Source organism: Lepisosteus platostomus, chromosome 9 (assembly GCF_059453375.1).
Source record: "Lepisosteus platostomus isolate fLepPlt1 chromosome 9, fLepPlt1.hap1, whole genome shotgun sequence".
NCBI classification, from domain to species: Eukaryota; Metazoa; Chordata; class Actinopteri; order Semionotiformes; family Lepisosteidae; genus Lepisosteus; species Lepisosteus platostomus.
In genome coordinates this window covers 59,928,649-59,955,996 of record NC_142619.1, presented here as the reverse complement: position 1 = coordinate 59,955,996, position 27,348 = coordinate 59,928,649, and the positions used below count along the sequence as shown (strand labels likewise).

The 27,348-nt window shown below is 40.1% G+C and overlaps 1 protein-coding gene across 1 annotated transcript in view; it reads right to left on the bottom strand.

Moving 5' to 3' along the window:
* The window catches only part of slc17a8 (solute carrier family 17 member 8), a 34,358-nt gene extending 8,126 nt beyond the window's left edge, over positions 1-26,232 (bottom strand). The window contains exons 1-7 of the mRNA XM_088645917.1: positions 25,690-26,232; positions 12,598-12,850; positions 11,562-11,680; positions 4,785-4,899; positions 4,175-4,262; positions 2,181-2,267; positions 390-532 (exon numbers count right to left, since the gene is read on the bottom strand). Coding sequence (XP_088502043.1) covers positions 390-532; positions 2,181-2,267; positions 4,175-4,262; positions 4,785-4,899; positions 11,562-11,680; positions 12,598-12,850; positions 25,690-25,790 — 906 coding nt within the window. The 5' untranslated portion in view covers positions 25,791-26,232. The remainder of the gene's footprint in view (positions 1-389; positions 533-2,180; positions 2,268-4,174; positions 4,263-4,784; positions 4,900-11,561; positions 11,681-12,597; positions 12,851-25,689) is intronic.
* Between the last annotated feature and the right edge of the window lie 1,116 nt (positions 26,233-27,348).

Below are 27,348 nucleotides of genomic sequence, written 5' to 3'. Positions count from 1 at the left end.
ATTCATCTAACAATTAATAATGTATTTTTCCTGGTTTGCAATGTCATTTTAAATTGCAAACATTACAGAGAATTCTTACATACCATATTTCCAATACAAAATCTCTAGCTTTACTTTTTGTGTGAAAGATGAATATTCTACATTACAAGCATTGTCGTGTTATAATTATACAGCTGTGATTTAATCTCTATCACTAAACAAGTACAACTATTACTTGTAATATGCAATATTTACAATACTTAATACTTACAATGTATTACAATTTACATATGTAAAAATACATTTTGACTATCTCAACATTTGAGCACATTTTGTGAAAAGACAGTAGCAAATCTTCGACATATTTTGCACCACTGGGGAGAAATGATTTATTTTGAAGGGAGCCATACCTCAGTGGCACTCAGTAAGTTCATGCCCTCCCCTATGGTTGTTTCGATGTATGTCTTCTCTTCTTCGGTGATCGTAGGATGCACAGCAGGGCTCTCGTAAGCAAGCAAAAGCCAAAAAATGTACCACACTAACCCGAACACTCCTAATGGCAACAAACAACACAGATCAAAACTCTCCTTCTCCCTTCAGGAAAGAGTCTTGCATTATCTGAAGCTCTTCAGCATATAACACCTCTATTTCATATCGTCCCCATGCTGCAGGGGCACTCCAGTGGTACTTGTTTTCTTTTCTGAACAAACAATAATGAAATAACAGCTAAATAACACTTTATAAATGTATGTATAGTGTACATTTTAGTACACAAGTCTTGAAGACATTGCCTGGTGTAGACTTTCACTCAGTGTTTTTCCTTGTTTTTGCAGGTACACAATTCTACTTTTTCTCCTGCTGAAAGTATAGCCTCTTTGATTAATCTAGTACTACAAACCCTGACAGATTTGCAGTACAAAAGTAGCCTGTTAGCATTAATAATTGAGAAGGCGATGAACACTGCCTCCAAAATTCTCCATCTACGAAAGCGATTTAAGAGCACATGTCAGATTTGCAAGTTGTCTCCTCTCTACACTACAGGTGGGGCTGAAAAAGCAATACTCCATTCTCGTGTATTGTCCTCTTTCCAGTTATAGCCCAGGCTGGAAAAAGGCAGCGGTATGGTATTTTACATCTTCCTTGGACTGCAAAATGGCTCAAAAACACACTTGATTCAAGCCATACAGTAGTACCTGTAACTGTGAACACAATTCAATCTGGACAGAAGTTTTAGTAAGTTAACGCATCCAGCCCTATCCCAGCAAGCAATGGACACGAGGCAAGACACCCTCTGGACTGGACACTTCCAAGGCAAGCAATGTAACATTAGATTTACAGAGAAGGAGATGTAGTGGAACAAAGTCCATAGCACTCTGTGACCCTCACGGTAAACATTCAACTGCTCAGTTTACAAATCAGGTAGCAAATAACCCAGATAATGGACTGATGGGTTCAAATATTAGCTACGGTATGTTCAAGTTTACTAGCATAGCAAATATAGGACTGCCAAACATTATTATAAGAAAATATTATTATTTTTACAAAAAATAAGTTGTAATAAATTAGTTTTTTATTTAGATTTTGCATGCAAATACATTTTAATGCAGCCTCAATTATCAATTTTAATGGGTGTCATTACAAGGCATTGCTAGATATCACACTGCAATTACACTCAATGCAATAGAGGATTTAGTAAAGAAAGGGATATTGGGAACACAAATGAGTTGACAAAGACAGGGCAGGTCTTAGCATATTTCAGGATGAATCGTAAACACCGGCTGCACTAACCTTTTATCTAATGTTAACATGTTTGAAGGCATCTTCTGAAAGACGCACTATTTCTCTATAAACCTGAGAGATAATGGAAAAAAAGACCTTATCTCTTGAGCCGGTTTGAGCTTGGTTTTTCTTTACCAGTGCATGATGTGGCCAAATCCTTATGCATTACGGATTACACACCTGGCTTAGACTAATAAAAATGGATGGCAATCTTTGGTAATTTCCTCCATTTGGGGTATTAAGTCTTTATCAATGCCATCTGAAGCTGTATTATCTCTCCCTTATCTGCAATTAATGGGCAGTGGGCGCCTTGTAATCTCGTATTTGTGTATTTGAACATCAGCCAGTTTGTATTCTCCATGCTTCATTCCCAGTGCATTTTGTAGTCTTGTTTGGAATGCTTTGTTCTTCGAAGGTCTTACCATATACATAGAAAACAGATGACCACCCAACGTACTGCACCAGGACACCTGCCAAAGGCATAGCAATCACGGCACCAGCATATGAACCTGTAGACAGACCACATTACAGTTGGAGAAAGAATGTTGGAGTGTAAAAAGATCATAAGCTCATCTTGTCTATTTGGTAAGTTAGTTGGGGATCACTCTGAAGATCTCATCCACTCATATCTTGAAAGACCTATTCCATCATTTTGCCATTCCATTGCTTATCCCACTATTTATCTCTGCTAGTGATGACTATATGGCATGGTTTAACAAAGCAAAAATCAACAAAGTAGCAACATGCACCATCTGATCTACAGGTGCAAAGGCACAAGTTACCATTAGGATTAGGGGGACTGCTGTTTTACAAATCATTCTTTAATTTTAGAAAACGCGTGCCATCACAAAAAGCCTGAGATTGTAACATTAACAATAAAAGTCATATTCTATGGTCAGAGGCTTCCAGACATGTTTTGATTATATGACCATTGATATTATTTTGATTGTCTTATAACAGGATATTCAATATAATACCAATTAATACCAGGAAAAGCAAGTTATTTCTGAAAGAGCTTAATACAAAGTATCCAAGAAGGAATAAGACTTAATATGCCTAAGTAAAAGAAATATCTTCCAGCTGTGGGCTGAGGCAGTTGAAACATCTGCAGGTACTCTTCATCAAAAACCTAATGTAGAGAGCACAGGTCTCCATGGCACCAAATGCTCATTAAATCAGAAGGCTCGTTTTCTGCATAACATTGAAAATATACTGCAGTACAAAGCAAAGAAGAATCAATTTTCCAACTTGCACATTTATAAATAAACTCCTCAGAGCAAACAGAGCCATCTTTTTTACCCTAACCTCCAAACATATGCTCAAAAATATAATTTGTATTTCTGTATTTATTTATTATTCTTTATTTTGTATTTAAAAAAGACGATGAGAAGTAGGAGTTTATTACATCTGGTCTTTTGAACAGATTTCTGAAATCAAAGTAAATGGAAACATTACAATTAGGTGTGTTTTTCATTTTTCATATGTGATGTGATTATTTTTTTGTTCATTTTTTTCATTTTGTCAGTAAGGGTATTAGTTTTTTGCTTGGGTGTTTCAGTATCATCATTCAAGGGAATCTGCACAATATCATCAGTGGTCAAAAAAGCAAATCTGTAAAGAAGTTGGACTCCACTCTGTGGTTCCTGATTCCAAAATACGAGATATAATCCCTTTACTAACCATGTTATGGATACCTAAAGCAAACTCGACCATCTGAGTATAGTACAGTGATATCTTAGTGAATTCTACTGAAAAGAGTGGTTGAATTATCTAATTGATTGTAATAGATATGTTGCTGGGTTGCCTGGTAGCACAGTGGTTAGCATTCCTAGATATCTGTGCATTCTGAACTAGACCCCTAAACATTTTAGATGGAATTGATCTCCACAATTTGTTAAACGATTTAACATTGTTTATAGACAATAGTCTACCATAGCTGCAGCATCTGATCTGGAGGACCTTGCCCCGTTATCCCAGGATCTCTGTGTTGGTTGTCTGATAGTGTTTTCCCCATTCCCGGGTATTTTAACCTCGTCACATCTCCGGAGGGATCTATGGTAAACGGACTCTTGGACTGTGGCCTGACCCTCCTTCGGACCTGCTAGGATTTGGACGCCACTCTTTGTCTCCCCCTGTTCACTGTCTCCTGGACTGTCACTGTTATTTTGTATACCATTAAACCCCTGTGTGTTCTCCCATACCACGCCTCCCGTTTCCTCCAGCTCTTACCGCACTGCATAGGGTGTACTACAGCACCCGACGCCGACTGCAGACCACGTCCGTAACACTGATAGTACACAACCACCAACTAGTTGTAAGGGGACTCAAACTTACTTACCACTGTCCAAAAGACACCGGGTCGCTGTAAATTAAGACTAGGTGTCCCCAAGAAGATGAGAACTATAGAGACACTGACCACAGAAGGATGTGGTGGCCAGTCTGCTCCGTTCCAACGGTGGCGCCCATTTGCTCCACATCCCATGGCATGCTGGGTAGGTAACGCCCTAAACACGGATACATCAAAATTCTGTGATTAAAAAAAAAGGCATGGTTTATTTACTTATCAAAGTGAAGGAGACTCTGATCACATATTTATTTACAAATAAGCATTGTATTTAATTTTAATGTCGCAGAGATGCTTGAAGTGGATAATGCAACTCCCGGACATCCACCCAGGTTGGCGAAGACAAGGCCATTCAGAGCTTACCAAGGCCGAGAAATCTGTGGTGCGTAAAAACAACACTCATGGGAAACAAGGTCTGCATTGTCTTATTGCTACAGTGGTGAACACTGTTCAGTGAATGCATGATGTACGATTTATTCTGATTGAAGAAAGCAGTGCCCTTCACTCCGTTTCACACCATGACCACAGTACAAATTGATATTGCTATTTGAATTAATTCAATTATATTTAATTTTATTAAGGTAGGAGAGCTTGAAACTCCATTGTTTATCACCAAAGACTTTCCAAAACTATGTTGTTGTTGTTGTTGTTGTTGTTGTGTGATGGGTGAACTGTCTCTTACCTCCACCAGGCCTTGAAGGATCCTCACAAACATAACACAACCGTAGTGGACTCTTGCCGCAGACGGTATAAACATATTGAGCATTGATGTCAAGAAAATAGCAGCTCCGAACACCCTAGGAGAGAAACACATGTTTGTATTTAATTGCTGAGGAGTGTTTCTGGCTGCAGTGTGATTAGGGAAAACATCGTTATACTCAGCTCTTGATGTCTAGGGAAACGTCTCTGGTCACTCATAGTCAGGCCATATCAGCTTAAAACAAATGTACAGCCTCTCTGGACTTCATTGTGGCTTCACCTTAGAAACCTCAAAACTGACTCTTTCATTACATACAGTACCTGAATTCAACTTTGTCTTATGTGCTGTTCGTTTGTGTGATATCTTTGATTGGAAATTGGTGTTGAATTATTTGCTTGTTCCAATTTTTATACCTAGAAATTATCATTGATTAAGAGATTATATAAAATATCATTGTTTCATGGGCATATTTATCCAGTTAAGATAGAGGTTCTAGTGAATATGCATCCCAACTCTGAATTGTATCAGTTTAGCAATAATATTATCTAATGCCTTTGTAATGTATATTTAAGGTTCAGTAAGCTCCAAAAGGTTTGGCTGTCAAAAGAAAACCTTGCAAATCTTAATTTTCTAATGTTACATCTCCATTCCTGCTTCACTATTCCTCCCAAATATCCTAAAAAATGATACCACAACTTTTTTATTGTTTTCTTTCCATTATTATTAACAAAACAAATGCATTTGACTTCTAGGGTGAGAGAATAATAAATAATAAAGCAGAAAAACTAAAATGGTTAAGAAGAACATCTGCACCAATAGAAAAGGCAAGAGGCCGTGTGGAAATGTGGTCAGGCCTCTGGTCTCGGAAGCAGGAGGATATTGGTTTAACTCCTATGTGTTCCATATTTATGGCACATTATGGTACATTGCTCTATTAAACCACTTGACAGGGCTAACAGATGCAAATGTGCTTTATGTTGAAGGGGTTGTTTCTTTTCCACCAAGCAAAATGTGGACATTAATCATTCTTTTTTTTTTATTTTAGAGAACAAAACAAAACCATTTTACATATAAACCACCATTATTCAGCCATACTTTTACAATTCACTTTCGAATATACATCACAAACAAAAATTGTCTATTCCTGTTTGTTCCCCTAGTATTTTACAATTATATAACTTTTAAACAAAACTATATACAGTACATTCAAAATGAGGAAGATGTATACATTTATGCATCTGAAAAGGGAGGAGACTATATAAATGTACCTTATTAAATTTCAGTTATTTTGTATCTCAACAAAAACCGACGTTTAAGGTTTAATGTACTGAACCCATCTAGACAAATATTTGACAATTTTTTCATTTGTAATTTTAGTGAAAATGTTATTTTTTCCATTATATATATATATTCTTTATTAATTTAATCCAATCAGTCATTGTTGGTAGATCTGTGAGAAGCCACTTTCTTGCTATAGCTTTCTTCCCTGCTGATAAGGATTCCAAACAAATATTCGTCAGTTCCCCTCCAATCAAAATCCAGTTTACCAAAATATAAAGCCTCAAATGTAAAGGGTACATTCCTTTCAAATATAGTTTCCAGGGCCTCATGTAATTCCTTCCAGAAAAGCCTTATTTTAGGGCAGTTCCAGAATACATGCCAATGACCACCTTTGTTTCCGCACTGTCTCCAACATTTAGAGTTTTCCCCAGTATGGTGCGCCTTCTGACTCAGAGTAATGAAAAATTAATTTTTAATGTTTTTTCATAAATGCGAGTTAGTATATCTCCATTGAAATTCACAAATTTTAAGCCACTCTTCATTCTAAATTCTAACTTCACTTTCTTTCACCCATATAGAAAATGATTTATTTTCAATAAAACCTTTATATAATCTAGATTTAAATGAATCAAGAATACTACAAACTGGCATCCTTCTTACAAAGTCTCTATGTCTACCTACATGGTAGTGTCTGAGATTTACCTTGATTGTGATTTTGCCTGTCCCATTTTAAAGCAGGACATGTTTTCTGTTTAAAACACATTACTCCAGCAATGTCTATAGAGGTGAGTGCTGAGAAAGGCACTGTGTCCTGTGCCTTCTTCATTGTTTTCAGCACACAGCCATAAGTAGCTTTATAAGGCAATTCATTAATTAATAACAAGTTTGCAACACCTCCAAACACTTTGTTAAATATTCATGGATTTATGATGATGTATCGGTTCTTGGGGTTCCCACCCTTGCTGCTCCTGCCCTGCCAGTTCATCCCTCACTCCCTGGGCACGAGCCCGGATCTCCAGTGTCACGCAACAGGGAACTTGCCAGCTGAGCTAAAGGAGATCTCCCCCAGCCTGGGCGGCTGAGATCCCCGTTATACGCAGGGGCGTATTCGTTACAATTACATTGTCCTTTATCGGTTTTTAACAAGAACAATGGTCTGGGCCAACTATTTGTAATCAAGATATTTTTAGTTCATAATTTCTAGGAATAGGCTTCAGAATGCCTTAAATACATTATAATGATAGAAACCAAAATGACTTCACAAAAACTTCTGCATTAAAGAAGACAATCATTTTATTTTTTGGCATTTCAATATACAGTCCTGTCCATCAGTGGTCACTAGTCCTTCTTGAATCAATTAGCCATTAAACCAGCCAGTCAGGCTAGATGGCCTTTCCTGTGTTCTGTCTTACTGTATATTCTTATGTTCTCTAGCAAACTAGAAATTTCAAATATCTTGTGTTCATTGCTTTCAGTTCTTAGCCTTAATGAAAATGAGTAAACAGAATTGTTTGTTTAATTGTTTAACTTAATTGTTGGTTGTACTTTGTTATTGCAGCATATGTTTCAGTGTCTTATTATACTGCATCAACCTACAGACAAAACCTGTTAAATAATAAGCTTTATTTTACAGATCTCTAGATCTCTATATCATATTGTTTCCAGGTGTTTGGTTTCAGTTGCTGTGCTGACTGTTCTTTAAGTATGAGCTATGTCAGTATGGGCATCAGGGGAAGTAGTGGTCAGGAGGCTCATAATGGGTGTGTCTGGATGTTCAATTAGGGAGCTCCGTCAGCATACGAAGGCTACAAAGGAACAAGCAAAGGTTTATTCCCTGCTGAAAAGAGAAGAAAAGAAACACAATGTTTCAGCATTTCAGCCGTGGAGCCTTCTTTGGGTGTCTGAATCTTCATATCCCTGCAAGCACCGGGTGTGAAGCAGGACACACCCTGGACAGCACACCTGTGCATCACAGGGCTCACACAGACACACATGCAGACACACACACTCACACCGGGGCCACTTTTTCCCAGAAAACGGTATGTTTTGGGATGTGGGAGGAAACCAGAGCACCTGGAGGAAAACCCCTGTGAACATTCAGAGAACATGCAAACTCCTAGACCCACAACAGAACCCAGGATCCCAGCGCTGTGTGGAAGCACTGCTAACCACTGCGCCACAGTGCCACCCTATTGCTGTTATAACCCCTTCCACGCAGATTGCCCCGGCAAAATGCCCAGAGGTATAAATGGGTATAATTATGCTGTAAATTGCTTTTACCAAAATGTCAGTCAACTTGATTTTTCAAAATAGAATAATAAAAGATCCTAACTGCATCAGGGATGGCATTGATTGACATTAGCTGTACAAACAAAGGCCTCAGGAGCCAAATGCAGGAGAAACTGGATCAAACCATGAGTGCTGACTAGCCTGTAAGGCAGCTGCTCTGTTTCCCTGGCACAAAAATGCGCGTGCAAAAGGACTCGGCTCGTGTGAGTTCGAGGGACAATATCCTGACGTCTTCCAGGAAACCAAACAAGCCTAAAGGACTGAATGACCACCTCCTGTTTGTAACCCATCTTGTGTTCTTGTGGAACGGCGTTCAGAAACTGGTGATTATGAAGAACAATCATTATGACTCTCGTTACATTAGCGGCCTCTGGTGGCCGCCCCTTGATCATTACAACCCCTCCTCCTCCCACCCCAGTCCAAGCTGAACGTAGCAGTGCGGACAGATAGCATTTCTCATCAACTACACGTCTCATTTCCATTCTGCATTTTCAAAAAATAATTAAAAAATATAACTTGTATGCATCACATTGATGAAATCTTTTCTACTTTATGTTCAGCATTTTACATTTGTGTTATTTAGAAGACAGCCTTTAACAGGTCTGGAGGGAAAAGGAGTTAAAGGTATACAAGGTCTTTATTATGCTGTACGTATCATTCAGAGGTTGGATAAGCTTTTCAATTGCAACATACTGGTACTCCTACTCTTCGTCTCAAAGCTTTTACAGCACACCATTTCTGAATCTCTTTAAGTTCAATCAACCAATCATTCTAGAAGGGTTTATTTGCAAATGGCAAAGTGAGGAGAGAATTCTAAGTGCCCTCACATCAGTAAAAAGGATACTTGACCATTTCTCTCGTTCCTTTCTCCATTTAAACTAACATTAATGAAAATCTCCTTTTCCAAGCTGACCCTTTTCCCCAAACTATGGGGAAAATGCCTCATGTACTTGTGTATGTTCTTACATCCATAAACAGGTAAAAGGAAAAGGTTTTCTGGAGAAAGGTTTAAAAAAAATGTTTAGTTTTTTTTTTTATTCTTACCACCACAGAAACTCAAAAGAGAAGCAAGTTCATTGTATTTCATTCCCAGTTCCCACCTTTCCCATTCAGTGTCCTATAGAAATGATCATCCTGAAGCCATCATGCTCAGTGATTTCGTAATGATTTTAACAAGGTTTGGGCTGTGGCCAAGGTCTCCCTCACCTCTATTATTCTAACCCATTATTCTCTATAATTCAGCTTCCTGAAAAGTGAAGGACACCACAGTCGGCCTCTCTCTCGTTTGCATTTATCCTTCTGCATCCTTCCCCCACCCCTCCCCCTGCGCTGCTGCTCCTGGTGTGGGAGCATCCTCTACCTGTCTGTGGGTCCCAGCTGTGCTGCCAAGCCAGTTGAGACAGAACTTTGTGCCTGACACCTCCATAACCATTCCTAACTGCGTGTTGAATTGTAGGATGTTATTCTTTCTGATTTCTTCCACAATAGTTTTTCTTCATTGTCTAAATTTTTAATTCATGCGCAACAAAGGCAGAAGGTAGACTGGTTTGTTTAACATACTTTTTTGAACTCTTGTTACTCCTGTTCTGTCTGCTTTTCTGTTGTCACAGCCCTGTGGCTGCAGGCATGGATCAGTGTGTCCTTCATGTACCAGGCTGTTGGACCTTTAAAAGACTTCACTTATATTTTTTTAGTAAAGTCTTTGGATACAAATATGATGTTTTCGTACCAGCGGCTTAACGTTTACAGCAAACCTGTATTTAAATCCATACAAGATGAGAAGGACTGGTCTACAAAAGGCCTGCAGGACTGACCCTGACCTGGGTTTGGGTACAAGAAACGGCCAACTAACACACCCTGAGAAAGGTGCTCCCTAAGTGCCTAACTGCTACTATTATACTGTGTTTCTCGTTCATTTCTATTGCTGTTTTATCACAGAGTTTTTCTGTAATTGTTTCCATGGCAGTATGTAAGTGACACTTGTAATATTGCAGAGCTAAGCTTCCATAGTGAAATCAGAAGCCGAATCTTTAATTATTAACTCTGTCAGCTGCATGTCCCCTTTTCTGTGAAGCTTTTATTACAGCCCTGGTATCATCTTATCAGCATTTTACACTACTGTAATGCACATTAACCCGTTAAGCACAGGGATAGACCTGCACTAGGAGACCATTAGAGAGGGAAGCCTGTGGCGGACTGGCACACCTCCTACCCAGTGCCAGACTGGCTGGGCTCTGGCTCTGACTCAGCAAGGCCCTGTGAGGGCAAAGCGGTGACTGAGAATAGATGGACATAGACAGCAACGCCCATGAGCCCTTGGAATCCATGCTATTTAGCTAAAATAATTATTCCTGATTTCTTTTGTCCTTTGTGCCATAAAACAGCATTTTGTACTGCAGGAAGGAGTGAAAGGAAATGTATGCGTGGAATTTGAAAGTGTTTTGAATCAAGATTGCGATCAGGGTTTTCGAATCGCCTGTTCCCGGTATTGTCGACACATGGCCAGCTTTGGTCACTTTGGTACCAGGTAAAATAATGAACACTTTCAAGTCAATATTCTCATTTTGTAAAATAATTTCAAAAGCCCCATTTGTAATGTTACTGCAATCCGGTGTCCTGAACTGATAAAACAGTTTTCCATAAGCATAAAAATGTGTTCTGCCTCATGGTCTCTCAGAACAGTATGGCACCACTGCATTGGCAAGACTGGGGATTATTTATTTTAGTTAATATTGTTTGCTTTTATTCTGGTAAATGACAAAACAGGAATACACTGTAACAGGCCATTCAGCCCATCTAGCCTCTAGTCGCTAATTGATCCAGAATTTTCTTAAAGCTCAGTATGCTTCAGCAATATGCCTGGGTAGTTTGTTCCACATTCCCATGAATTTCATGATTGAACACAACTCAAAGCTGCAGCTCTGAAACATGCAAACCTACCTATAGATTCTTATGAACCACGTTGTTATTTTATTTTATTTCAAAACAGTTTGAGGTCTAAGGACATTTGTGAGAGGTATTCTGGGGCAAGAGTTAAGTTGCACCCACTAAAACAATCTGCTTTTTCTTCCTCCATGTTTTTCTAGCTCATACAAATGTTAATTTATTCTGGATTAACCTTGTGTTGCAAACGAGTCAGAATGCCCTCATGCAACTTCCCTCACCAAGCTCTCGCCACGCCCACCTCACCTGTTGGCTGCCAGTTTGTTGGAGATGAAACCTCCTGGGATCTGGGTGACAATGTAGCCCCAGAAGAAAGAGCCGTGAATCAGGCCAACAGTTTCCGGGTCCCAGTTAAATTGTGCAGGCTGGAAAACATGCACAGCACTTCACAGTCAATGCATTCCACATGCTTTCACTGCAGTAGTGAGAAATAAGCAATAATGAAAGTATTTACACAGCTGGTTACACCAGATTAGGTCCAAACAGACAGTTATTCCAGATGCTCCAATTAGCAATCCAGTCTTGAACCACTTCACTGATTATGTTTTCTCCTCTGTGAAGTGGCAAAATTTTATTTTTCGTTTGTGGTCTTTCTTTCCTTCATTATTTTCCTGTGGATTTCCTTTGAAGTGCAAAAAGTCATTAGCTCACATTCTGCTGAAAAAAAATCTGATTGGGATGATTCATTAAGACTAAAAATCACTTGTAACACCCTGATATGATGGGAACCAATTTGATTGTATTACAAAAACCTGTGTGATGATGCATTTTAAAATAAGCATGACAGTAATATCCGGCAAAAATTCATTAGCAAACTAAAGTGTTCTGTAAATCCACTGAAATATTTAAATGTTTTTTTAAATGTCCATTTTCAGCCCTATGAATGAAACACTATTGAGAATTTATTGTTTTTTCTGATTAGTTCACCGCTATTACTTGTGACTCCCAATGGCTTTCACCTTGTGCTCATTTTAATGTTGAGAACCATTTTTAATTGGATTTAATAAATCCCATCAGCACAAGTTTCATGCTGAGCCTTTACTTACATTTCAATGTCTTTGTTTAAGGCAGCGATATTCCCTCCACTAGTACTACATTTCAATAAAGTAAAGATTTGAAGGCGTTTATACTGAATCCTATGTGTACAGTAGCAGTGCATTTGTTGAACTGCTGAGTTGGTTGCTGCCTGTAAACCATGCTGTGTCTCTAAACAGCTTGATATGTCAGCATTGCGCCCTGGATGTTTCACCCACAATGACATAACTTGCTTTGATGCCATTACCTGCATCACCGGTGTGCCATTGATGTAAACAGTGTTGTTATTGACCATCTCCACTATGGCCACCCCCAGGTTGCACCTGATGCCGAAGGAGATGCAGAAGCCCAGGCCGCTCATGATGGCGATGATGTAGCGCTTGGGCAGCCCGCAGCAGGCACAGTCACACAGAGGCGGCTTCCTGACCGGAGCCTCCACGGGCCGGCCGTCCTGCGTCAGCTCGATGTGGTCTTCCTCGACGTTCGTGCCGTCGATTGTTCTGGGAAGGAGGGAAACGCGCAGATGGGTAAAAGAATACATCCTGCGGTGCGGTAGTTAATTCCCCATGACCTTTATCCCCCGTGCAGCTCACACGAACAGCGGACAAGCCCCCTGAGGCGAGCGCCTGGCCCTCCAGGAGTGGGAGTGTCCGCCCATTTCCTGCTTCCCGGGGCATTCTGGGATTGAGCGACCATGCAACATCCTTCATAATGGCTCCTGTGTAATCAGTGAAACGCTTTGCATTACGAAGATGTTATGGAGCCAATATGCATCTATCTTGGCATCGAAATAATCTTCTCTCGGATGTTAAATGGATGACATGGGATTTAAGGGATGCTGTGTAAACGTGTGGCTATTTCCCTAGGGAGTGGCAGTCTGATCTTACTTGGTTATGAAAGGAAGCACATAAGGACCCAAGAAAGGAAACCCTTCATCAAAGGATGTGATGCGGGGTTAACTGTCACAAACAGAAACATCTCTCTGAGGAGGTGAAGGGGGGTGAGCCAGCACTCATGGGGGCTGCTGAAGATCTAAGAGCTGGAGGCTTCTTTCACTCGCCAGTCGCTGCTGGACCTTCAACACGTCTCTCCACGTCCATTGCTGAACCAGCCAATGGGCTCGATCCACAGCACTACTACTAGTGCTGTGCGGGTGTCTTGTAAATGTGCGATTTACAGTGGGACGAAAGTCATTACGTACCAAAGCAAAATGTTCTTTGTACCCTCTATTGCAGCTTTGAAGTGTTGTAGTTGAATCTGAAAGTGCTGCACACACAATCAACAGATGGCATGAAGCAATAGCACGGTACAGCCTAAGTCACTGTATGCCTCAAGGACCAGTTCCCAACGTCACCTGCAGATTTGAAACCCAATACTTGGTGACAGCTTTCCAGTGGTAGACAACGGACGTGTTGTCTTTGAGTGGCAGGTAGCCTTATGTTTGGTAATTTGATTTGTCCAAGCACCAGCTGTCTTATCTCATATCTTAACTATTTTCCGCACTGAATCCTTCATTTAGGTGCGTCGTTGCCAGGAAACGTAACTAGGAGAACATTCTTCAGAACATTGTCAACCTGGATATGCATTGTTGCTCCATATTAGCACTGCTCGGTGATGGATCATGCAATGCCACAGGTGGGAATTCTGTTTAATCAGCCCCATCCCTGTAGTACACATTCCTCATTCCGCTTGAGCCAGATCAATTGAATTCCGAGAACCAGACCAGTGAGGTAATGTACAGCAGCTTAAGGGTTAAGGCTGATTTGTAGCCGTAAATATTTTTCAAAGTTGAAGATAATTTAAAAAGAGGAAATATCAAATTCAAATAATTCTAAAAAGTGTTTGATGATCAAGAGCTCCACCACTGAGAAAATGCACTAGTGATTCCAAAATCAAAATTGTGAAACATTGATTTCTAGAAATAAAAAAGCAATAATTAATGAATGGGACTGAAGTGGGAATGGCCCTTTTAAGGAATACATTTTAAGGAATACTATTATGAATACTTGTTTTAATGAGGTATTTTTGCCATGATGAATATTAAACCTGATTATCTGAAAAATTGTGTCTCACTTTCACCATAGAATGTCCAAATAATTCACAATAATATGTAGGTATAGACAAGAATTAAAACATCATTTTGTAATATGGACTAACACATAATAAGAAATAATTTGTATCTCATATATGGTTGCAAGGGGAGTCTGACTATGAACAAAAAGTTTCCTGAGCAGTGACGCACGCAGTAACTCTTGAAGCCCAGGCACCGAGTTACACTAAGAGTAATGTTTTTCTGTTTTTCATTTTTCAAAAGGTCCTCAGAATGTATTCCCACCTGACAGCAGCTATGCATGTCTGGTCTGCCACTGATGGTGACCTTACAAAGCACGGTACACGCAGAACAACACTCAAAAGGTTACATCATTGTTCGTAGGCTGCACCTGTTCCATTACCCGTCTCTCATCTTCTTCCACACTGGATTTACTTTAATCTGAGGAGGACAGATCTCCACCTGAGTTCCTCCGCCGTTTTAAAAGGAATCAAATCTGCAGTGAATATGTTTGCAAACAAAGCTTCCCCGAGGTCTTGTTAGAAAGAATTTGTTTGCTGAGGTTTTCTGTTTAGCATTTAGATTGAGATTGCAATGCAGAGTGGCCCTAGCATCCTGCCTTTCTCCTTCGTGACGTGTTGCCAATACATATTTTCAGTGTGGAATTACTTAAATATGAAGGGTAGTCGTAATCCATTAGTCAAAAAAGAAAGATTTTCATGATATAAAAGAGGTGATGAGGAAGCCTCAAAATAAAGCACGTCTTCTGCTTTTCAGACATCTGTCTCCAACCAATTAAATTAGCACGAAACCTGTCCTAAGAGGACATAAAAGTCAGGAGGCAGTCGTCCCTAATGTATTCCTTTGATAGCAGCATGCCTGAAAAGGCCAATATACTCACCAGAACAGAAGTGTAAGATGTTTTGTGTCAATAGAGATAGCAGCTGTGACCTTGTTTGCAAAATCCAAAAGCACACTTGAAACTCAGAAGAGCTGCGAGAGTGTGGCAGCACCAACATGCGAGCTGCAAGCGGACAAGAGGACATTCGTTCCACGCTGGACAGTAAAAAGAAGAAAAGTCACAGCCAGCGTCAGGAATGTGGATGATTTGGAACTGCTGGGACAAAAATGACTTAACTCATCCCTCCCAGACTTCAGCTGAGAATGTCTGTTTAGCAGAAGTGGTTTTGGGGATAACTTCTGCTTTCATCCCAAAACGTCTCTTAGCTTTGTAGCTCTGAAGGCCAGTTTCCAAACAATAGTCCTGACGCCAGTGTCTTAGTGTGCGTGTTGTGCCCAGAATGCACTTCGGCATTTTGTATTGATTGATACAGAAATGACAGGTTCTTTGTTGCAAGCCCCAGGCACAGTGTAAGGCTTCATCCAAGGCAATGCTGTCCTGGTGGGTTGCTGAGACCCATTAGAATCATGTAGCACCAGAAAGGCTGCTGCTAGATTTGATCAGCTGGTAGACCAGAAGCTTCTCAGTGACCTGGGTGGTGTTTCATGGACCCCCGGGGACTTATAATTATAACAGAGTATGACTGAATGCTTAGCTCCTGTGTTTTGAAACAGCTGACAAGCCTGTAAGACCACTTTCTGAAACAGGTAATGGCTTCCCAAAAACGTTGTCTTCAGCTTGGCATTTGGTAACCGACTGGAAGCCCCACGTTGCTTTACAAGGAAGTGAGGCTTTCAATATTAGAAATCCTCAAAGGTATTGACAAAGTCAAGCCAGTGGATTTCTTCAGAGTCGTGAAGCACAAACCAGAGGACAAAAGCAGAAACTACATGGAAATGTATTTAAAACTGAGAATAGGAGATACTTCTTCACACAAAAGACTGTGGAACAAGCTACTCAGCCATGTTGTTGAATATACTGATACTTTGATTTCTTTCAAGAAACGACTGGATGAGATTGTTGGAACAATTAGATATTAATTAACAAATGGGCTAGATGGGTCTCTCTCTCTCTCATATGAAGTGTCTACCCCTTTAGGGTCATAACAGTCAGGTTTCTGCACATTTGCAGTATTTGATATCTTATATGAGGCTGTGATGGTGTTACTTAGATTGCACACGCACTGAACTGAACATTTCCTTCCCAAATTAGCGCTTCATAATTGTTAAAGAAAAAAAATCTAATAAAATCATAATGCTTAACACTTTGATATATACTCAACATTTTTTTCTAATGATCAATTCTTTACTTGATCTATTAAATTAAATAGTACCATTCAAACCTGATTCAGAACAATTTTAAGACACCCACCATCTTAACATCATTGTGACCCAAATTCTACTGTTTTCAAAGCTTTAATAGTGAATATTTCACCATCACAGATGGAGGCGGTAAAACCAAGGTTTTGGGAGTTTTATGGCACAAGATGTGAGCTGAAGACTAGAAGGTGGTACTATAAAACTGATAAATATGTGTGATGGTCAAAGCACAAAATATCTCTCCAGATAGGTTTGTGAATAAAGAGAATGGTGGTTGAATAAGCGGCTTAACTTGTAAAACTACAATGGTATCATGTATCACTTTCTAGACTTTAAGAAATTTCATATACGCAGAGATTGCTAGATGGAGGCTCCCATTAATTATCATGTGTGAGAATTTTTATTTTTATTCATCATTCATCATTCGTCAAGTCTACAGTCTTGTGTAAGTCTACAGTCTACAGTTTCATGTTCCCAGTGACTTTCTACATGCAACTTACTGCTGTGCAATTCTGCAAGTTTCACCTGAACAAGTAAAGCTGGGTCTCAGTTAGAAGCATCTGCATCGGAATCTATTTTATGGATCAGAAAAACACATAATAATAAAAACAACTGATAAAAATTGTATGTACAACATTCAGAATTGGCCAGCAGCCATATCACCCTGTAACTCTCAACTGGCAGCCCACTGAAGCTCAGCAGGGTTGAACCTGATCAGTACCTGGGTGGGAGACCTCCTGGGAAGCTATGGTTGCTGCTGGAAGAGGTGTTTGTGAGACCAGTAGGAGGTGCCCAACCTGTGGTCTGTGTGGGTCCTAATGCCCTGGTATAGTGGCATATACTATACTATAGTGGGCACTGTCTTTCGGATGAGACGTTAAACTGAGGTCCTGACACTCAGTGGTCATTAAAGATCCCCGGGCATTTCTTGATAAGAGTAGGGAGTTATCCCGGTGTCCGGGCCAAATTTCCCCCCTCGGACTTTACCGTGGCCTCCAAATTGTCCCCATGTATGATGGGCTTGCACTTGCCCTGCGATGGACTGGCGCCCCCTCCAGGGTGAACCCTGCCTTGCGCTCGCTGCTTGCTGGGTAGGCTCTGGCTTCCCGTGACACCGTGTGGTATAAAGCGGTTTGGTAAATTACATGACATGACATCCAGATGTGACAGTTCCTTAACATGGTATCCTTGTTGGAAGCCATTAATATTAAAAATATTAAATAGACCAGAATATGGCTAGAACTGAAGGAATTACTATGGGAAGCTCAAGAACACTGCATCACTGATAGACTGGACAGCTCATAAAAATAACAGCCAACTGGAAAATGCATTGACAGGGTGCTAGCAAAGAGCTGATGTGCAAATTAGTGGCAGTCTAGGGCCTGTCATCTGGTATTGAGGAGGAGACAGCACAACAGCTTCTACAACTACAGTATAGTGACAGACCGAGACCTTGATCCAATTGCTTGGAGACCAAGATGACTGGAGTGTCTCGTTCTGCTGCAGGCTTCTTCTACCTGAACAATTGTTTAGATGTTTTGGGAGGTTCATGTTCCGTCCACCTGCTCTTCCACTGAGGACTTGATTTCCAGAGCCCTGTTTACAGAGCAGGGAGGATACAGGAATCCTGGCAGGGCTTCTGACAACCAGAGCGGCTCCGGCACTGAGTCCCACCTTCTCCCTGTCAGTGCCAATCTCCCATTACAGCACCCAGGCGCCATGGCAGGAAGAACGGAACTGAGGAACCCAGGAATAATAATAATAATAAACTCTATTTTATATAGCGCCTTTAAAGGTGGCTTCTCAAAGCACTTTACAGAATGTCAACAACAATAAATAAAAAGAATACATAAGATAAAACACAATTACAACATACAGAGAAGACTGAGGATGGTGGTACTAAGAAAAGCAGAGGGGTGAAGAATGGAACCAGTTCAGTAAAGGCTCTTCTAAAGAAGGTTTTGAGTCTGGATTTTAATGAGTTTAGAGAAGAGGACTCTCTGATAATCTTGGGCAGAGAATTCCAGAGCTTGGGGGCATAACAGGAGAAGCCCCTGTCACCCATACAATGTAGACGGGCTTGGGGGACAGTAAGGAGACCAGAATTGGAAGAGCAAAGGTTGCGAGGTGGAGAGTAGGGCAATAATAGTTTAGACAGGTATTGAGGTGCCAAGCCATGCAGAGCCTTATAGGTGAGCATGAGGATTTTAAAGTCCACACAGAATTTGACAGGAAGCCACTGCAAGGACTCCAGGATAGGTTTAATGTGAACACTTGGACTAGACATGGTCAGGATTCTGGCTGCTGAATTTTGGACATACTGCAGTTTGTTCAAAGTAGATTTATATACCCCAGCGAGTAGAGCACTACAGTAGCCAATTCGAGAGAACACAAATGTGTTGATCAGTTTTTCAGCCACAGTTAGTGATAGCATAGGGCATAGTCGAGCGATATTTCTGAGGTGAAAACAAGATGTTTTGACAGTATGCTGCACATGTGGGTCGAATGTTAATCCAGAATCGAATATCACTACAAGGTTTTTCAATTTAGACTGAAGCTCAAGTACAGAACCATCTACAGATAGGGTTACAGGACTGACTTTACGAAGTTGATGGGGGGTGTCAATAAGCCTGACTTCAGTCTTGTCACAGTTAAGAAGAAGGACATTTTGAGTCATCCACGTTTTTATGTCAAAGATGCAATTAGATAGAATAGAGACAGCCACATCAGTGTAAGGTTTGGCATGGATGTATATTTGAGTATCATCAGCGTAGAAATAATAGTTGAGGCCATGTGATCTTAAAAGCTGACCAAGTGGAAACATGTAAATGCTGAAGAGCAAGGGGCCCAGTATTGAGCCCTGAGGAACACCAGACTTAACAAGACCGATTTTAGACCTTTGCTCATTAAGAGAGACAACGTGACAGCAATCAGTGAGGTAAGAACAGTGTCAGAAACTCCAAACACAGTCTCAAGATGAGAAAGTAAGATGTCATGGTCAACAGTGTCGAAAGCAGCACTGAGATCAAGAAGGATGAGTATAGAAAGAGAACCAGAATCAGAAGCTATTAGGAGATCGTTGGTGACTTTGACTAGGGCAGTTTCTGTGCTGTGAAGTTGACGGAAGCCAGATTGGAGGGGTTCAAAAAGGTTGTTTGTCATGAGGTGGTTATGTAACTGAAATGTGACAGCATGTTCTAGAATTTATGCAAGAAAGGGTAAGTTGGAGATGGGGTGAAAACTGGAAACTGTGGGGTTCCAGGAAATTATAACATTCTACATTTCAATTATGCATAATGTGACCAGACAGAGGATTTAGGGATGAGATTAAATGTCAGGAAGCTGTTGTGAAGCAAGTAGTTGATATAAGCTAATAACTGGACTTCTACATGAAATAAATCTTTTATTCAAGCTTTGAGAAACAGACAGGTGCTTGAAAAGTAAAGTCCTTTACATTAAAGACTTTGCAGATATAACAACTTTCAGTCTGGCTGCTGCAAAAAAAATAAGGCTTCTTAATGCAAAGTGATGCAGGTATAGGCCCACAAGCTCCTCTCATTACATTTTTATACTTGCACAGTCCTTACTGCACCAATTCCACAGCAAAGACGAGGAGGCAGGTGTAAGACTGGGGTGCTGATCACAAATGTGATCTACACACAAAACACAAAACTTAACCCCCATTGCATCTTCTCTCAGCTGTTGTTTGATAATGGTGCATAAATGGATAATGGGCACTGAATGAAGTACATGCATAGCACATGCTCTTTTTCAATAACTACTGAGTACAGTGCTCCAACTTGTCTGTATGCTGCAGAGACGTTTACAACCATTAATAAAGGAGCCATTAAACAAGAGGACACCCTTCTGTCATTACATACCTTCATTTTATTAAAAATAGAAAATGAATGAGAAGGTTCATATAATAGATGTCACAAGGCCTATATAACTTGGTATTATCAGTAAGGGAAATTCATTTTCCCTGAAAATGCTCTTCTCCAGGCAACACTAATGGAAATGTATTTTGTGTAAAAAATGTTTTTACCCCTCTAGTGCTTTCCATTAGAACAACATTGTCAACTGCAGTACAAGGCTGCAGGAAGGGAAAACAAGCTCGCAGTGAGCTGAAAGACACAAAATGAAGTGTGATGTCGCAGAGCAGGCTCCAGGTTATTTTTTTAAGTATTTCTGATAATGTGGTTAATTTGATTTTTTTTATTGAATCCTGTGAAACAGAACTCTAAATAGTTTTATGTTAGATCAAAAAAACCTGCTAAGCTCTGCATTGTTACAATGACACAAACCTTTAAATAATCTCTAATATTTACAACAATACTCAAAGAAAGATTATTTTCAATGTGTGACCAAATCAGTACGTTTAAATCAAATAGAACATAGAAAAATTACAGAAGATAAAACCTTTTATACATGGAGTATTTTTCTTGCACTTTTGTGCAATTTATAACATATCAGTTACAAACGTCTACAAGGGATTTTAATTGGTTTTAACAGGAAATATGTTGGATTGTGCAACCGACACAATTAAAGGCCACAGAATTTCTTGTGTGTAACAGAAAAAAACTTAACCTCCAGAAATGCACAACTCAGCAAAACCCAACAGCCGTTTGTTTTCTTTTTATGCTGTATTTCTATCCAATTAACCTGCTGTTTGTTGAGATTCGGTCACTCAAAGGAAGGCTACATTTCGTTTCTCACCTGGATTTATGTTTGCCCAACTACACTACCATAAATCATGAACGTGCAGGAATAGAACCTTATTATCTTTCATCTTAGGCACATCAGCAATCAGGCAGTAATTAACTGGTATCCAATGAATGTTTTACACTAGCAGCTTGAGTTTATAAACAGCAATGGACAGAGAAGATCATTTATAAATTACATTACTTCCACCCTTCTCTCATTCCTTGGACTTTTTATTTTTGCTATGTATTAACACACATTTTTGTTTTCTGGGAAATATAAAAGGTCTATATAAACAGGAAAAACAAGAATTGATCTTTAAATGTTTTCAAAATATGTGGGCACTCAAATGTCAGAATTGATTGAGTTCACATCTCTCTCTAAGTAGTACAAAACACTGACAGTGAAATGTAAGATGTGTTTTTCCAATGCAGGACATAGTACAGTGCCTTCAGAAAGTATTCACCCCTCCAGAACAATTGCAAATATAGTTTTGTTAGAAATTTTAATGTATTGGAATAATTTGTTTCCCCTTGATTACCTGTAAATATCACATTCAACAATTTAATGGGGGCATTTTTTTAGCGTGTAACAGAAATTTAAGAAAAATGACGGATGTTATCTTAAGTATTCACTCCCCTAAGTCAATACTTTGTATAATCAGTGTTCGTAGCAAATAAAATGTAAAGTCTTATTGGGCATATCTCTATCAGCTTTGCACATCTTGATCTGGGAATTTTCACTCATTCTTCCTTGCAGATTTGCTCAAGCTCTGCTTGGTTGAATGGGTGAACCAACGTCACTGAACCATAATCTTCAAGTCCTTCCACAGATTCTCATTGGGATTCAAGTCTGGGATGTGGCTGGGATACTCCAGGACATTCACCTTCTTGTTTTGAAGTTGTCACTTTGGCTGCATGCTTGAGGTCGTTGTCCTGTTGGAATGAGGATCTTTGCCCCAGTCTAAGGCCTTTGGGTGACTGAAGCAGGTTCTCCTTAAGGATTTGCCTTTATTTGCCTCCATTCTTTGTTCCCTCTATCCTGAGAAGCACCTCAGACCCTGCCCTGACAAGCATCCGCATAAGATGATGCTGCCACCATGTCTTAAGGTGAGGATAGTGTTACACAAGAGATGGGCTGTGTTCAGCTTAAGCCAGGCATAACATTTTGCATTCAGGCCAGTTCAGGTTTTGTTTCCTCGGACTGGAGAATCCTTTACCAGATGGTCTTGCCTTCTTGCAGACTCCAGCTGTGCTACTATGGGAGCTTTTTCTCAGCAGTGGCTCCTGTCTAGCAACTCCCCCATAGAGGCTCCATCTGCACTGTGCTGCAGAGATTGCTGTCCTGTGGATAGGTTCTCCCATCTCAGCCATGGACGGTCATTGGGATCCTGCCCGCTTCCCTGACCCAGTTCCTTCTTGTCCGGTTGTTCAGTGTGGGAGGAGGGCCTGCTCTAGGAATAGTCTGGGTCGTTCCATGTTCTTTGCATTTCCTAGTGATGGAAATTTTCAACACCCTAGACAGGTTTCTATACCCCTCTCCAGATCTATACCTCCTTATAAATCTGTACGGATGGTTCCTTGGTCTTCACGGAGGAGTTTCTCCTCTGACATGTACTGTGGACTGGAGGTCGTCATACAGACAGATGTATGTCTTCATGTCAACCGATGGAACTGACTGCAGGAAGGTTCCATTCAAGGTTTAAAACAATCTCACAAGGAAATTAGATGTCCCTGGGCTCAATTAGGAGTGGCACAGCAAAGGGGGTGAAAACCTATCAACACATTTCACTGTTTTCTTTGAAATTACATGTAAAAACTTAGATTTTTCACCACACTTTGACATTATAGAGTATATTGTGTAGATTAGTGACAAAACAAATCCCATAGAAAAGTGTTTCTATTAGAGTCTGCAGCGTAACATACGGGTGAAAACTTTCTGAAGACACTGTCTACACAATAGTTGATAGCAGCACCTGTAGTTCTACCCAATACATTACCAATAAGTTACCATGCTCATGATGCTTCGGTTAACCCATAAAGGCATTAGACATGAATGGCTCAAGACTGGACCATGTCAGTAATGGACCGTGACATGGCTTTGTGCGCTATGGTGGCACCTCTGAGGTTGGGTAGTATTAGCTGGCCAGGGCTCCTACAGCTCCCAGTGAATAAGGAAGTCCTGTAACTTTCCCGGCCTCAGAAGGCTCTTGATGATGTCACTGAGGGACAGGCCTCTCTTCCAATCAGCACTGACCCTCCTGCACAACACCGCAGTGCCTATAGTACATGACGGTTTGAATGGCTTGATGGACAGGTGGCTGGGAGGAGTCTGTCTGCAACGCCCACTTCTCCCAGGGTAGGTACAGGGCTCATCAAGCTGAGCCAATGCACGAAGGCATGGCTGACTGTTCCAAATTGGGTGAGTGTACAATTAAAACCAATACTTAACCACTTTAAATGTGTATTTTATTATTGTCCAAGTTATTTGGCAAATGACTCCAACACCATTCCATTTCCTCATGTGTAAAAGATTCTGATTTGTCTCATCTGCCACTGAACTTTAGGGTAGTGAAGTCCTGTCAGCTAGGTTTATAAGCTGTTCTTTCTGTTTTTCTGGAGAGGAATGATGATAAACTGTAAAGCATGACACGCATACCCCAAGTTTCTGAACCAGTCTTCTTCTGATTGTTACTCTTTTTTTCCACAAACACATTAAGAATTCTAAAAACATGAAACGACTTCAGAATTAAGTGGGATGTAATGTTATAGTGATCAAAATATTGCCATTATCAATTTAAAAAAAATAGAAACTGATTGAAGCGATGAATATTTTATCACATCAAACTTTTTAACTTAGAAAATGAGGAAGTAATACCTTTGCCTTCTCTCATGTTTTTTTTTTTAAAACGAAGTGTGGTTGATCTGTAATTTACAGACAGAGAGGAATCTTGTAAGCTTTAAGATCTGGAAAGAGCTCTTTGCAACACCTGTACATCAGAACCAAAGACAATCTTTCCAATGTAATTTCATTTTATTCATCATGAAAGTAGCTTTGGATTGATCTCTGCAAAGATATATCACTATTCTTTTATATATGCAAAATATAGTAAATGCACACTGAACCGCTTAATCAGAAATTTGTAATGGAAAATGTATTTTGATATTCTAATAGTCATCATTGTAATTCAAATGTGTGCTCAGTACCCACACCTGTCTGCGGACAATTGACTGAAGCCGTGTGGCAATGTTGTCATGTTTATGCACCATTTGTCTCAGAAGTATGCAGCCCTTGAAAAAATAAAGGACGGATTAAATACATTTTGTACTTGTCTATTAATTAATTGAATAAACTGACATTTATTTATTATTATATGCCTTCAGGAAATGAAGTGACATATGTTATTTATTTACATTTTCATATTTATTAGACCTAATGTTTGTTTGTCCTGCTTATAATTCTAATCATTTCTATGTCCTACAAACATGGGCTGTCTGAAATCAGAAACTGTGGTCTTGTGGCCCCTAAATCCAGATTCTCTGGACTGTGTAAAAAATACCCTTTCTACATTATCCATCTACAAAATGAATTACTCTGGAGCACCTCCCATTTTCTTTTAAAATGCAGAGTTAGCAATTAAAAATATAAAAAAAACACCAATATTTTTCCAAATGTGGATTTCCAAAATGTATATCACATTTCTCAGAAACGTAACATTTTTATTAATTTTAACTTGTTTTAATTAACGCTGAAAATATAGCTCTCTAAATAAAAAAGGTGCTAGTATATACACTTTAAATTTTTCATGTTTAATCAGATTTTAAATATTAACTGTATATCAATGCATATAGTAAATTTACTGTCTTTCTGTTTGCTCGAAATATTTTTTTCTGAAAAAGATAATAGTACACCTCACATGCATTTACTAACTTAAAAGCAATTTAAATCCTCTCATATTTATAATGCACTTCTCTATTGTCTTTTGTAAATTTTTTATATCCATATTCACTGTTATATAATACATACAGCATTCTTGAATAATACATTTGATTACATCACAGTTAGAGCTTTTATCCATCACCCTAATCCCATGCAATTCTTCTTATTATTATTCATTGCAACTCAAACTTATTTGTATAGATTGTATCATTTTATTTTTTTCATTTTTCCTTTAAAATTGTCATTTTTCTTCTAACCATTTGCAATGAAATGTTCTGAAACAGTTGCAGACACTTTTTCATTTTGACACACCCCTCTTGGAGCAAAACCATAAAACAACGCACACATTGCAGTTCTTTACTGCAAATTTCGAATTATTCGGTGTACTGCAAGTGAATGAGACAGCTGCAGACGTACACAGCGACTTACTTTTGCAGGTTTCCTAGCGAGTCACCAACAGCATTTTTGACTTCCTCCTGGCCAGGTTTTAAAACCTTCTCCTTCAGCCTAGTAAATCCTCCGAAAGGCATCTTTTCTCTGGCTTGTCTTCCTTGCTCTGAATCACCACACCTTGGTCATCTTTTCAAGTTTACACCAAGTGCCTGTTCTTTCTCTGCCTGCACTGCCTCTTTCCAGTGATCTGACGCTGCAACCAGTTGCTATGGTAAGGTATAAGGATGAGGATCACTGAAGAATCCTCAAGGTTGGAGTCTACAGATGGGATCTCCGGCACACCATTGCAATTCCACCCCGAGATCCGGCGTCGGACAGCCCTTTACTAAATTACCATGTTTTCAGACCAGGGGAGCACAGGTTCTCCGGTCTCTCCTGCTGGAACATGCTTCTCGGTCCTAGTGCCAGACCCGGAGAGGGCGTCTCTCTGACAGTTTTTCCGAGACAGTGGTGTTGATGTGACAGGCTGACCCGCAGACAGAGCGCTGCCGTGCATCACTGAGCTATCACCTGCCTCAGATCCTGCCCCCTCTGCCAGAGAGATCTGATACGGAGCCTGGGACTGGAAACAAAGTTTATTAAAAATTGACAAGTAACTCCCTCGGTTCTGGGCTCCATGACACAGGCCAGGCTTGTGTGCTGTGTGCTAAACACTGCTTGTGAGATGCTTGTGAGCTACGCTTTGTGCTGTGTGTTAGGCTTGTGAGCTGTGTGTAATGAGCTATGCTTTGTGCTGTGTGTTGTGTGCTAGGCTTGTGAGCTGTGTGTAATGAGCTATGCTTTGTGCTGTGTGCTGTGTGTTGTGTGTTGTGTGTTGTATGCTAGGCTTGTGAGCTGTGTGTTGTGAGCTACGCTTTGTGCTGTGTGCTGCGTGTTGTGTGCTAGGCTTGTGAGCTGTGTGTAATTAGCTATGCTTTGTGCTGTGTGCTGTGTGTTGTGTGTTGTGTGCTAGGCGTGTGAGCTGTGTGTAATGAGCTATGCTTTGTGCTGTGTGCTGTGTGTTGTGTGTTGTGTGCTAGGCTTGTGAGCTGTGTGTTGTGAGCTACGCTTTGTGCTGTGAGCTGTGTGTTGTGTGCTAGGCTTGTGAGCTGTGTGTTGTGAGCTACGCTTTGTGCTGTGTGCTGCGTGTTGTGTGCTAGGCTTGTGAGCTGTGTGTAATGAGCTATGCTTTGTGCTGTGTGCTGTGTGTTGTGTGTTGTGTGTTGTATGCTAGGCTTGTGAGCTGCGTGTTGTGAGCTACGCTTTGTGCTGTGAGCTGTGTGTTGTGTGCTAGGCTTGTGAGCTGTGTGTTGTAAGCTCCATTTTGTGCTGTGTGTAGTGTGCTGTATGCTTGTCTGGAATAGTGTTCTGCATCCTGTTGTATACTATTGTGTTACTATTGCAAATGTACATTGTGATGTTTTTGCCAGTCTAAATTTAAGTGGAGATTTGTTCTGAAGTAAGCTTACAGTAGACTGTGATGGGCTGGTATTGTTGGCAGGACAGGCTTCAGCCACCCCGAGACCCTGTACTAGGTAATTTGTGTTCTAATTGCTTGTTTGTAGGAAAGGAGGTAAAGTATACTGGAAACTGTATTCTTTCCAGTTTCAGCATAATAAATAAGCAATTTGCCTCAAAACCCATACATTAATGATA